Raw genomic sequence first — 13,428 nt, forward strand, 5'->3', positions numbered from 1 at the left:
TGTAATTAATTAAATTCTTAAAAAGAGGTGTCCAAATTGGACACTTTTTCTTTGGAAGCTAGAAATTATAATATACATATATAAATGGTCCCTAACAAAGACACATCATATATATTGTTATGTTAATATAATAATATATATATATTGGGTCAAGATTTGGGGTGGTCCTGGAGAAATGTGCTTCCTTAAGCAATCAGCTAACTTAGTTAGGGACATATTTCGAAAAGAAAATGAAATTATATTTATAATTTATTAGGACAATATTTGAATATGAAATATTATATACTTATATATTTATGAATGTATATGTTTTAGTGAAAAGACTTTTTGGTCCCACGTGAAACGATCCTAGGGATTTCTTTTCATCCATACTTTCCAAGATTAATAAATTGTCATATTGTATTCTTGTTATTTATTTATTTATTTAGTATATATATATTTGAAAGATTATTAAAAGTAGTTGTATTAATAATATATTCAATTGACCCTTGGAAAAAATATACTCAGTCTCTTAACAAATTATTATTTTTTTTTTATTTTGGTATGTCTCGTAACAAAATATTTATTATATTTTTTTAGTAATTGTATTATCTACCTAGTATTACAAATACTCTTACAACTTATAATATTTTATATTTATATCATACAATACTAATAAAGTTAATTTAGTTATTTTTACGTTATTCTTACTATATTTCAATATAATATTAATATTTTAAAAACTTCTTATAAAAAACAAACGGATATATAGATATGAAACGGAATGAATATAAATTTGATTGGGCATTGAGATTAAATAAATAATAGTATTTTAATTAAATGAGATAGATAGAAAAGTAAAGTGAAAATATAATAGAAAAACTACTAAAGTATATTTTGATAAAAAAAAAATAGTATAGTAAGTAAAAAAAAATAGTAGCAAATTGATGATTATTATTTATTAAAATAAGAATATAAATTTATTAGTGAATAAAATTGTTTATTATAAATAAATTATGTATAAATTTAATACAAGCCACAAAATAATGACATAATTTTACAAAAAAGAAAAAAGTTCTACTGTTTCCGTGCTTTAACAATTTATCCATTTCTTCATTTTCGTCTGTCCCATAATAAAATATCGATTTCCTTTCTAGTAATTGTACTATTTACCTAATTTTACAAATACCCTTCTAATTTATATATATTATACAAATATTATTGCATTTATATTATACAATATTAATAAAAATAATTTAATTTTTTTATTTTTTTACTATATTCAAATATAATACTAATATTACTTTAGAGGAAGGGAGTATATGTTAATATTAAAATTAGTACAGGGGATTCAGGGTTAGTGAAATGATTGGTTATGCACATGGGCAAAGTAAACTGTAATAAAATAAATAATGATTTATATCTCATATAATGTTTGTCTTAATTTTTTTCTTCATGTTATGCTTACAATGCATCTTTGAATTATACGTATAAATATATATATATATATATTAGAATAAGGGCATCAGATGCTTATTGCCATTTGTAATATTTTATTTAATGTTAATTTTGTTGCAAAAGTGAATAATTTGCTTGCATCCTAAAATATTAAAATGTAAGAATCCATAATCAAATTTGATTTTTTTTTTTTTAGAAAAAAAAAAAAGACCAAAAAGAAGGAATGTTCCAAAATTATCTTGAACCAATTTTCAGTTGAACTTGCTGTAATAACATATTCAAACCCCAAAAAAAAAGAAAAAAAAAAAGAAAAAAATAAGTATACATTATAATAGATTTATATTTACAATTAATAACAAAATACCGCTAATAAATAAAATATAATACATCTAAAAGAGAAGTGCGTGTTATATATGGTCCAAAAAACAAGAGGCACTGCCTAACTTTAAATTTATTAAGCAGAATAAAATGAATAATAATGATACGGATAATTAAACACTAATTAATTAAGATGCGAATAATTGTGCACAGTGAAACGTGTCATGTAATGACGCGAAGTATATATTATGCGAATTAATTACCTGATAATTAAGTTATATTACTCCACAAAAAATATTGCATTATAGTATTAGGGTCTCTGTGTACGGACTAACATAATTAATCTAATTAGGCCAGCAAATCAATAATTAATATCTAATTAACCACTCCAGTACTGTCTGCTTAATAGACACAGCTAAATTAATAATTATAAAACGTAGACTTTTTAATTATTAGTATTGTTTATATATTCTGCAGTAAATTATTTTTCTGGCTTAGCTTTGTGCATTTAATACTTGTAGCTGTCTGAATGATACAAATAAAAATGATGATGTCTAATGAATAAGGCAACTGCACACATTAATTTAAATATTGATTGCTACTTGTATGTATGTATATATATATATATATATATTTATGTGTGTGTAGGGGTAGCCCACGTCCCACGTTGCTTAATTACAAATCAGATTAGTATTAGGAATAGTTTTTAAATTAAGAAATAGAAGAGTATATTATTATTATTAAGAATATATATATTTTATTAAATATGTTATATATATATGTATATGTATGTATACTTATGGTTAGTACCAACTTTTTATCCATTCATTATAATATTAAGTAAGTAAAATAAATGGAAGTAATGATAGTGGTTGTACATGCAAATTAAAGACAAGTAGGAAATTAATTAAAGTAAAAGAAAGGGGAGATTAAGTATGTCCGTACGTAGACAAGGGTTTTGTATGCGGTCCAGGTGGTAATACAATCATATAAATAAGAACTAGTTTGTATATACATATACGTATACGTATACATGAGAAATTATATATACGATACGAGATCGACCCACCCCACCCCGCCCCACCCAGGTAGATGACAAGGACGAGTTCACATGAACTCGGCCGATCGATAATTGATGGCCCATCGATCCCTAGCTCCCGATTACCCTTCCTCTCTCCACTCACACACCTTTCTATTCTCTCTCTCTAAAATGAAAAAGAAGTAAATGGAAGAATTGACAGAATAAATTCAGAGAAAATGGCCTAACTTGAGAAGCTTCCCGGGAGGCACCCCACTGAAAGTTACCCTTCTCCAAATACATACACATTTATACTCTCTCTCTCTCTCTCTCTCTCTCTCTCTCTCTCTCTCTCTCTCTCTCTCTCTCTCTCTCTCTCTATGTATATATATATAAGTAGGTATTAGGTGCTTTCTCTCTCTCTCTCTCTCAAAAGGTCAAGAATGTGTATAATACGCAATAGGTGTATATACAATACATACATACATACAGATTGATGATATATCATTGGTGTAATCTTGCATTTGAATTGTCGTGGATGATTTTGTGGGTCAAATTATTAGGAGAAAGAGAGGTAGAAGAACCCGCCCACCCTCTTTCATGATTTTGTTGACATACATACAACATATATCGATCCAATCCAGTTCTTGGGAGTACTATTTTATATGAATTGGTTTTTGCCTCATAACCCTAGCTACCTACTGATATGCTTTCTTTGCTTTTGCTTGCCCACAATTGTACACAAATTAATCCTCCAAACGCTTTACAATTTTGCTTCTTCTTCGTCATCCTAATTTTTTTTTTTTTTTTTCTGCACCGACCCGAACAACAGTATTGATTGAGGAGCAAATCTAGCTGCACAGCAATATATATAGATACAAATACATATGTCTCCAGATATGTGGGTAACCTTTTTGCCTTGTTGATTCTTGCTCTTGGCGGTGATAATTGCTGTGAAATCTTCGTTTCCGTACCTCTCGCCGATTAGATCTGTCTGGATTTCAGTTGATTTGACAAGTTCTGGGTCTTGAATTTCATGTCGGGTAGGGCTGCAGGGTTTTACGAGGACATGAGTATGACGACTGGGGGTATGCCGTCGTCTTCCTCCTCCCCGTCGTCTTCCTTCTCCTCTTCTCTCCAGCTCAGAGCCCTTCCCGGCCTCTACAACTACGCCGCCGGAGCTTCTCACCAGCCCGACTCCTCCCCGACCACCAATGGTAGCGGCGGGGACGACGATTCAGATGATCACATGATGTTCGCCAGGAGAGGCGGCGGAGAGGCTGGGAGCAGCAGCGGCGCATCTTACAGTACGGCCATAGAAAAGGAGCATATGTTCGATAAAGTGGTCACTCCCAGCGATGTCGGGAAGCTAAACCGGCTGGTAATCCCTAAGCAGTACGCCGAGAAATACTTCCCGTTGGATTCGACAACAAACGAGAAGGGGCTACTGTTGAATTTCGAGGACCGGAACGGGAAGCCATGGCGGTTCAGGTACTCGTACTGGAACAGCAGCCAGAGCTACGTGATGACCAAGGGCTGGAGCCGGTTCGTCAAGGACAAAAAATTGGACGCCGGCGACATCGTCTCCTTCCAGAGAGGAGTCGGCGAGTTGGGGAGGGATCGACTTTACATCGACTGGAGGCGCCGCCCAGACGTGGCAGAGCTGCCGCCGCCCATTCCCACATTGTCAGTCCCACACCAATTCTCTTTCCACAGGTCCATTCACTCTTGGAATCATCCCCTCTTTTTGCCGCATTCACACTTGCTGCACCAACCCAACGGCGGCATCCACCCTCAATTTCAGCATCAATACACAACCTACACCCCCGGCGCCGGCGCCGCCCATTACCCCTACTCCGCCACCGCCACCACTTTGTTCAACGGAAACCCTTGCCCCCCGCCCTCCGTCGTCTACCCTAGATCTGGATTTTCAGGTCCTCATCATCAAGAGGCCGCTGCAGGAGAATTAAGACAGGCGCAAGGGGGTGGGATTGGGGTTGAGCAAGTGGTATTCGAGTCGGTGCCGGTGGTCCAAGGTAAGGCTGCAGCAAAGAGGCTCAGGCTGTTCGGCGTGAACATGGACTGTCCCATCTCTGACGACTCAGATCATGAATTATGTGATAATTCCTCAATGCCATTTATTCACCACTTGCTCCCTCCTCCTCCCCCTTTTGAAACTCCTCCTTCCATGAATTCCTCCGGTCCTGATTGTCTCCAGCTAAGGCAGTACAATCAGAACGACGACAAGGGCAAGGGTTCATCGATGTCTTTGGATTTGGATATGTGAGGTTACGTTTTTTTTACATATATATATGAACTTAAAACGGGGGGCACAGAATGTGAAGAGGTTTGATATGATTACACGAGTGATGAACAGCTGAAAAAAAAATTGAATCGGAGATTGGCACTTGGGTTTTGAGTACTCTGTGTATATCCATAGATGATAGATGACATATAATTCTGTAGATCCTTCTTGCCCGTTATTTTATGCTTTTTCCTTATAATGTGATCAGGTCTGGAAGATCAGATCCTTCCCTTCCCACCCACATTATGTATCCACGCGACAATTATAAACCTTTCGCAAAATTCTTGTCATTCAGATACTTTAATTAATTAATTAATTCATTCAATAATTCAGTCGACGACGACGACTACAGATCCGTATATGCATGGTTTTTGTTTTCTTCTCAATACTTTGCATATGAATTATTACTCACTCATCTTTTTCTGTCTTGAATTATTGTCATCTTTATCTGGACGCAGCTGACTTTGGGGCAGATGCATGGCAAATTATACGCCTGATCGAGGGAGAGAAGACAGTATGTATCGAAAATCATCTTTTGGCACTTTTGTTTTTATTTGGCTCTGTGGGTTGTTGTTTGCTGTCGCTGCTGCAGTGGCTGCTTTGATGGTCACGCCCGCCGGTAGGTACATCCATGGCCAGGTTTTGCCAGAGCTTTAAAAGGTATAATAATCTCTTCTTTATGTGCTTGCATTTATCACTGAACTCTTTCCTGTTTTACCTGTCTTCTTGTCCTCATTGCTGCTGCTCTTGTCTTTAGAAGTAATAATATATTACAGCACTTCGTCTACATTTCCAGATTTACTTGGGAAAAGTGGCAATACCTATATACATATATGTTGATCATTTACTGTTATATTCTTCAGAGGGAACAACACTACACATACATTATAAATCTTCTGACTGCTGCAGACTGTTGGCTAATTTCAATTTGCCAACCGTTTTCATCCATTTCTTGAGATGGTTAATAATATGGAAAATTTCTTAACCATTGATGAAATTTTTACTTTCCCTTGATGCAATGAAGTTCTTATTTTAAATATGAAATTTTCTGCTTAATTAGATGTATTCTCTTAAAATGGAAGGATATATTACTTCTTGTTAGCTTCCCCCTTCTATATTGCTCATACTTTTGAGAACTAAACAATGTATCATTCATCTTTTCGTATACAGATGAAGTTTGGTTATGCAACTCTTCAGTAATCACAATTTAGGATTCGAAGGTAATTATTTCATTATAATGCAAAAATAAAAGATCAATATGCCAATGTAACTACATGCTATCTTTTTTCATTATGTCAACATGTAACATTGCTATTAATGTAGGAGTTTCTGGTTTGCTGCTGGGAAATTTATAGTTCAGCAGTCACATGAAAGGGAAGTCTCTGAAATAAAAATTTTGAAAAAACATGTTTTCACCGAGGCATCGTCAATCTTGAGTTTCGCATTAGTAGGTGTATATTGGTTAAGAATTCATAAACTCGTTGAAGGGCAGCTTGTTGATCACTTTTGTGACCTATGTGATGTGGTCATTAATTGCATTATTGCAGATTATCCATTTAACATCGATCATGACTATATTCTTGATAATGCCCTAAAGGCATTAGCCTATTATAGTTGCTTTTCAAAGAAGAAGAATGAAGAGAATCTTACCACCATGTAGAGTTGCAGATTTATATTGGGGAAGGAATCAAAAGAAGTGTTTGAAATATGGATCTTTTTTGCAGGTAATTCGAATATAAATACATTGATGGATGATTGTTCACTGCATGGATGAATTGCTGCAAAGGTAAAGGGAATTCATTGGTATTCAATGTAGATTTTGGAAAGATTTCTTGAAAAGAACAGATTTTCATTTGAGGAAAGAGGGAAGAAAATTATATAAATAAAGCCATATACTCATTGCATTATTAGGTTTGATTAGTCATAGGAGCATTGATGCCTTTATAAGTTTGGTCCCCAAAGATGAAAATAGATCCTTCTCCATGTGTATCTATATGTATATATATAATATGTTGAAATTGTCAATTAGGATGTAGAAAACTATTCATGCATATATGTCTTTTGTGTATCCTATTTTACCCCTCAGACTGAATTTGCACTTCTTTTCTAGCTCTTCATCTTTTATCATTGTAGTTTGTGGTCCTAATTATTAAGATGCTTTTAAAGTGTCTAAAGAAAGGAAAATTTGAGTTGGCAAGATTCTTACAGTTGAATAAGGTTACTTGTAAGATTTTTCAAACTCTCAAACTAGGAACACATAAAAATGCATATGAACACACACACACACACACACATATATATATAGCAGTGATTTGTACACACACACACACACACATATATATATATATAGCAGTGATTTGTACATTGAATATGCCAATATTTAGAATCAAACGTGATCATTTGAATTGGACAAAGACTGCATCAATCCAATTTGAGATTTAGCTTGATAACTTGTTGTAGTAACCTAGCTAATTAGTGGGCCGTATACAGACAAAAATATATTCACTGTAGATCATTCCTATCATATATATGTATAGATGCATATGGTAACTTCAAGAATTGTATTCTAACTTTGCTACTGAATCACTAAGTTTGGCTGTCATAGTCTCATTGGAATTGTTTTGTTATTAGTGAGGAGTATGCTGCGTTGTAACGTGATGAATAAGAGAATATCCTTTTTGGTGAAATGAACACTGAGATATACATTCACACACACACACACACTGCATATGTGATTTGGATGATTCTTTAAATTAATTAATTAATTGTGGTGATTGTGTTGCAGGCAACTTGGCCTTTTTGTCTATATCTATATATATGTTGTATAGAGATACAATGAGCAACGAAGTGTCGTTTTCGTGAATGATGCATAGGTATGGGTTTAAACATGTCTGTTCTTCTTCTTCTTCCTTAGTTTGTCAGACAATATGATTAAACTATGTTAGATTGTGAGTTGGCTGATCTTGTCTACTACAAAATATCAGTTGATCTTGATTTTGGTATAAAGAAATAAATAAATTGGCTAATCTGTGTGTTAACATAAATTTTAATTTGATGTTGCACTATCTGTCATCTTTGAAAATGAAACATGAGATGATGAATTAATGGAGGAAATAAAGAACTTAATGGGTTCCAGGATTTCATCATTTGAATCATGCATCTAATGTCTTGTCTGCACAGAATTGCATTCTTTCAGTGGATGGATTTCGATAGATCACATTATATATATATATATATATATGTAAAACTATGTATCTCGTTACTTGATCAATCTGTGTTGATGCATGATAGGCCTTACCTAGATCTACATGTCTTTTATACTTTCAAGACTCGTTTAATATTGTTGACTTATGTAATGATGACTAGTTGGGTTTTGTCAAAATATGTTAGGTACTCCCTCACATACAATACTGAATTTATTTATTTATTTATTTACCTTTGATGATAAGTACTGATCTCTCTGTGTGTGCCGTGCCGTACCGTACATATGCATTGTGGTCGCTGATATAATAATATAATCACTATATATATACATATGCTTTTTATGTATATAAGAAGTTGCTTGGACAATAGCTATAAATATCTTCGAGTACAGCATGGAGATATTATGTATACAAGCATACATATCAATGGGACAATCATGTGAATTTGTATGTTCATTAATTCCATCTCAACTCCACTACATCATCTCTTACTGTGGTTTAATTGATTGCAATATATTTTTACTCTAGTTTATTTTTTGATTTAATGTTTTATATACTAAAATAATATATTTCTATAAAAATCGGTATTATATAATAAAAATGTTCAAAAACTTCACAAGTAAATAGAGTTGATATTATTAACTGTGTTTAGTACATACGTGTGTGTCATGGTAATCAGAAACTGCAACTTAGGTTATAGAGCCCTAATGCATCTATTAAGTTTTATTGTCCTAATTTGCAATATCTTTTAAAGAACAAATCAAACCAAATATGATCACCCTAATTATATCTCATAACCCCATATAAACAAATTGGCAGTTCAATTTTTTACCTAATAAAACAGAATAGATTAAATATGTAGTGAATGTGGCAAAAATGCAAACGAGTAAGGACCTATAACTACAAGATTGTAAATACTAGTACTAATTTGTGAATATCAAAGGTAGCTAGCTAGGCAGGTAGGCATATACATACATATTAATTTTACATATTTATAGACATGTCTTTTTCTCAAAGCCATTGCCAATGCCATACTTAAATAGGCCATTAGGCCTGTACAAGTGCTACCTATAGCCTATACCCTTTCTTCCTTGTAGGGTTTTCACCCTTCTTCCCTTTTCCTTCTCCTCACACACACATATATATATATACATACATACATACAGTGTGTATGTATATCTATCTATCTATATGATGTAGTAGGGTTAATGTACTGACTGAGTCAGTAATGCAATGTAATTCATACCATTACCATACATATATATAAATGGGCAGTGCAGTGCTGCTCCTATTTTAAAAAGCATTCACTCACCAAAAAAAATTTAAGTTTATACCCAAAATGTTGATGAAGGGATTGCAAGAAAGAAATTTTCCAAAAGAGAAAAAAAAGAAAGTGGCTGCAGAGGCAGAGATATATTCATACTGTGTATTTATCAGCAGACAAATTTAACGGAACCACCCATCTATTTATATACATGTGTGACTGTGTGTGTGTGTGTATGTGTGTATGTATAAACAGAGAAACAAGAAATTGAGTTTCAAGATTTATTATTATTTTCTATCTTCGTGTTTTAATATGTTGGCATGACTTAATTAATTAAAGATGATTTATAAAGCTGGAAGAACCACATGCAATTGAGTTATTAGTAGAGTGAAAAAGATAAAAAGAAAGAGAAAACATCATTTAGAGGACTGAACCTGCCTAGGGCCTAAGAAAGCAACAATACAGTTAGCTAGCTTCCCACATGTATAGTATAATTAAGTCAACTGTAATGAAATCTTTTTTCGTGGAACCATTCCCATGTCTAAATTACAGCTTTTTCTTTGTCACTTTTTTTTTTTTTTAATGATGCATTGGATGATCTTATTATATAATATAACAGGGGGTTTATGCATAATGAGATGGGTAAGTATCCATGGGATAATGTATAAGTGATGTGATGAGTGAGTGTTCATAATGTGCTTAATCATTTGTAGTTATTATTATTAATTAATTAAATAAAGGAGACGACCTTTTCATATGGGGTGCATGTGCATATATATATATATTATAATAGATCCGAGAAGATAAATCACATTAATGAAATTATTTTCTTTAAAGATTGGAGTATTCTCTCTCTTTCTATATATATATATATATATATGTATATATCAGTAAATAATTTATTAATTAATTTGTGGGATGCATGGACCACGTTTGATATAAGGTTCAATTTTTCCTGATTTTGATGCACCATCTATATATCTGCACCTATATCCCCATCCCAACCTTTACTATCTTTATTTTTATCAATCCTATTTTTATATTCATCTTCATTCCCCTTCCTCTACTCTTAATTCTCTCTATTTGTAGCTTAATCCCCATTATCATCACAGTGGACTGGAAAACCCAATAAAGAAGATAATTAGGAACAGCAACAAGGAAATAATTTTATTGCATAATGCTCTCTATAGAAAAATAAAAAAAAATGGTTTGAAGTAGCTAGGTGGGTAGGTGTTGTGTTTCTTTCTGTTTAATTATATAAGTTTGCATATGGCAGTGGAAAGATGTGGCAGCAGATCCCAGAAAACAACCCAGCTGCAATAACGAAGTCTGTATCTATCAATGTATGTATGTGTGTTATAGGTAGGGTAATGGGAGAAAGCAACGTGTCATGGGGTTGCAATGCAAATGCACAATCTCCCATAACAGCCGTAAAGGTGCTGATGTATTTCTGATCATATCAACAAACCAACCCAATTGATGTTCTTTAATTAATTCATTCATTCTGGAAATGAATTTCAATATATAAGTGTAAATGATGATGATGATGATGATGATGATTCACAAACTCCACCATTGATAAAAACACCAATGGACCGACTGATTTGTCGTAATCCCACTGTCCAAACAAAATATAGCATGCAGCTTTTATTTTCCCTCCCTCATTTAATGCTGCAACCCCTATGTGTCATTGATTGTGCTACCTAATACACTCACACATATACATACATATTATATATAAAGAAAGTAGGGCAGGGCAGGGCAGTGCAGGGCAGCTACGGTAGCAGGAGAAGAAGCAGAAACAGGTTTCCTGATTTTGCATGCATGGCATCAATCCCACATATCCCTTCATTCTTCTCTCTGTTCCTTACCATTTTTAATTTTTATATCTATAATAATAATAATAATAATAATAGTAACAGCATACGCTACCACTAATTAATTAAATTCTCTATTCCCTCAATTTTGCAACTGCATTGTGTATGTATGTATGTATCCGGTATATATTGAAGAATATATGTATATATATATATATATATATATAGAGAGAGAGAGAGAGAGAGAGAGAGAGAGAGTAGTAGTGTATGTAAATGGAGTGGAGTGGATGTGTAGAGGTCCCCGCCAAGGGCAAGAGACAGTGAGGAGTTGTCTTAATCTGAGCTGATGAATGATTATGGGCCTCGTACCTGCCTAATTCCTACCTCTTCATAATTTACATCAACCACATAAATATTAATTAATAATATTATGTGTAGAGAGTAAACTTGTAACCGATCATAAGCTCAAACACCAACGTCACTTATCACACATAGTTTACCTAGTATAATTTGTTTTTTCGGACTATGCGTATCTTCGGATAGCGATTGTAGACTTTTACATCAAATATATATATATATATATATTACTAATTCTTCTTTATTTATTTATTTTCTTGCCCCCACCTCACCTCACCTCACCCCACCCACACATAGATATATGTATATATATATACCCACCCACCACTCAATTATTTATTCCTCATCCTCCTAAATAATTTATATATTGATGAAAATATATGGTCCTGCGTTCCCTTCCCCCGTGCTAATATACAGTAGTGGACCGTTGAGTTTTCATTGTATTTGTACCCTTCTTTCTATTCTCTTCTATCCTTTTTTAATTATTTCTATGCCATTCAACTCATTCTATCTATCACATTTCACATCTTATCATATATTCCATATCATTTGAGTAATCTTGGCTCCACACACATTTCTCAATTTTAAGCTTTCCCACCACAAATCATCTTACCACCTTCACTATAATATATACATTAATATATATATATGTATGTATGTATACGCGTATATTAAACAGTAACTACATTGAGAGATAAAATACATTAATGAAAACTGTATAATTTTGAAAATTTTTACCATTTCTGTATATACGTCAAAAAGTGTAATGGGCTTATTAGGGCTTAAAGTAAATCTTCAAAATCGACGTAATAGGCTACAATATGTCCCCAAATCTCTCTAATCATTCACAACATTGGTACATAATTTTTAAATTAGTAGGAAATATATTTTATATATTTATAGTATTATATAACATGCCAAATAAATTCCAATAATTCTATAACACCACCTAAAGTTGCCCAAACGGACGCCTCCACCGAAACCGCACGGATTTGACGATATGAGTCACGGAGCCCACGACGGCGTTAATAGCTGCCGTTAGAAATGGTAGGGCTGCTATTTGTTTATATTTCTTTGATGGACTAAGGCTGGATTTTCTAAGGGCTTTATTGGGCCTGTTTTGTGCATACATATCGATATAGGCCCATTATGTTTGGGCTCCACTAGCTTGTATTTCTTTAATAGAGGCTACGTTTATGTGGGCCTTATTGGGCTATAATGGTGTACGGATATTGGACCACGTCCATTATATTTAGGCTGGTTTATTTATTATTTTTAACAAGTCAATTATAAAATGAGTAATGTCAAGCATTATTCAAACATTCAAACTCAATGATTTCATATATTTGTTTATTATTTTTAAGTACTTGGAATTATTCCGCAGCGACAATTCGGGGTTTGTTTGGTAGGGAGAGTAGGAAGAATAAAATTTTCAAGTTATAAAATATATATATATCATTAAAATATTTTAGTAAGAAGAACCATAAAAGACAAAAGAGTAGAATTTGTAGAGTTATGAATTAATCATTCTGTTTTTCGTAAAAATAAAGTTCAAATACAAACTGTATTTAGTTTTTGTCACCATAGTTCACTATCCTCGGATACAGACTAAACATTCCTCTTACACAATAGCAAAAGTCATAATCACTTGTACTTGTTCTATACCAAAAAAAAAAATATATATATATATATATATATACGTATCTTAC

At 33.1% G+C, this 13,428-nt stretch overlaps 1 protein-coding gene across 12 annotated transcripts; it reads left to right on the top strand.

Moving 5' to 3' along the window:
• The first annotated feature begins 3,039 nt into the window (after positions 1-3,039).
• On the top strand, positions 3,040-10,994 carry LOC127240308 (B3 domain-containing protein Os03g0120900-like). 12 transcript variants are annotated; one of them, XM_051258905.1, is made up of 5 exons: positions 3,171-5,056; positions 5,537-5,592; positions 5,671-5,738; positions 6,249-6,298; positions 6,402-8,104. In XM_051258905.1, exons 1-2 carry the CDS (start codon positions 3,810-3,812, stop codon positions 5,538-5,540), a joined length of 1,251 nt encoding a protein of 416 aa, XP_051114862.1. In that variant the 5' UTR covers positions 3,171-3,809; the 3' UTR covers positions 5,541-5,592; positions 5,671-5,738; positions 6,249-6,298; positions 6,402-8,104. The 12 variants fall into 12 exon arrangements, 11 of the variants coding, with proteins under 11 accessions (XP_051114862.1, XP_051114864.1, XP_051114858.1 ...); XM_051258907.1 differs by having other exon boundaries at positions 6,803-8,104; XM_051258901.1 differs by adding an exon at positions 10,822-10,994 and having other exon boundaries at positions 3,172-5,061; positions 5,537-5,738; positions 6,402-7,951.
• The last annotated feature ends 2,434 nt before the right edge of the window (positions 10,995-13,428 follow it).

Source organism: Andrographis paniculata, unplaced genomic scaffold, assembly GCF_009805555.1.
Source record: "Andrographis paniculata isolate CXL003 unplaced genomic scaffold, ASM980555v1 Contig79END, whole genome shotgun sequence".
Lineage (NCBI taxonomy): Eukaryota > Viridiplantae > Streptophyta > Magnoliopsida > Lamiales > Acanthaceae > Andrographis > Andrographis paniculata.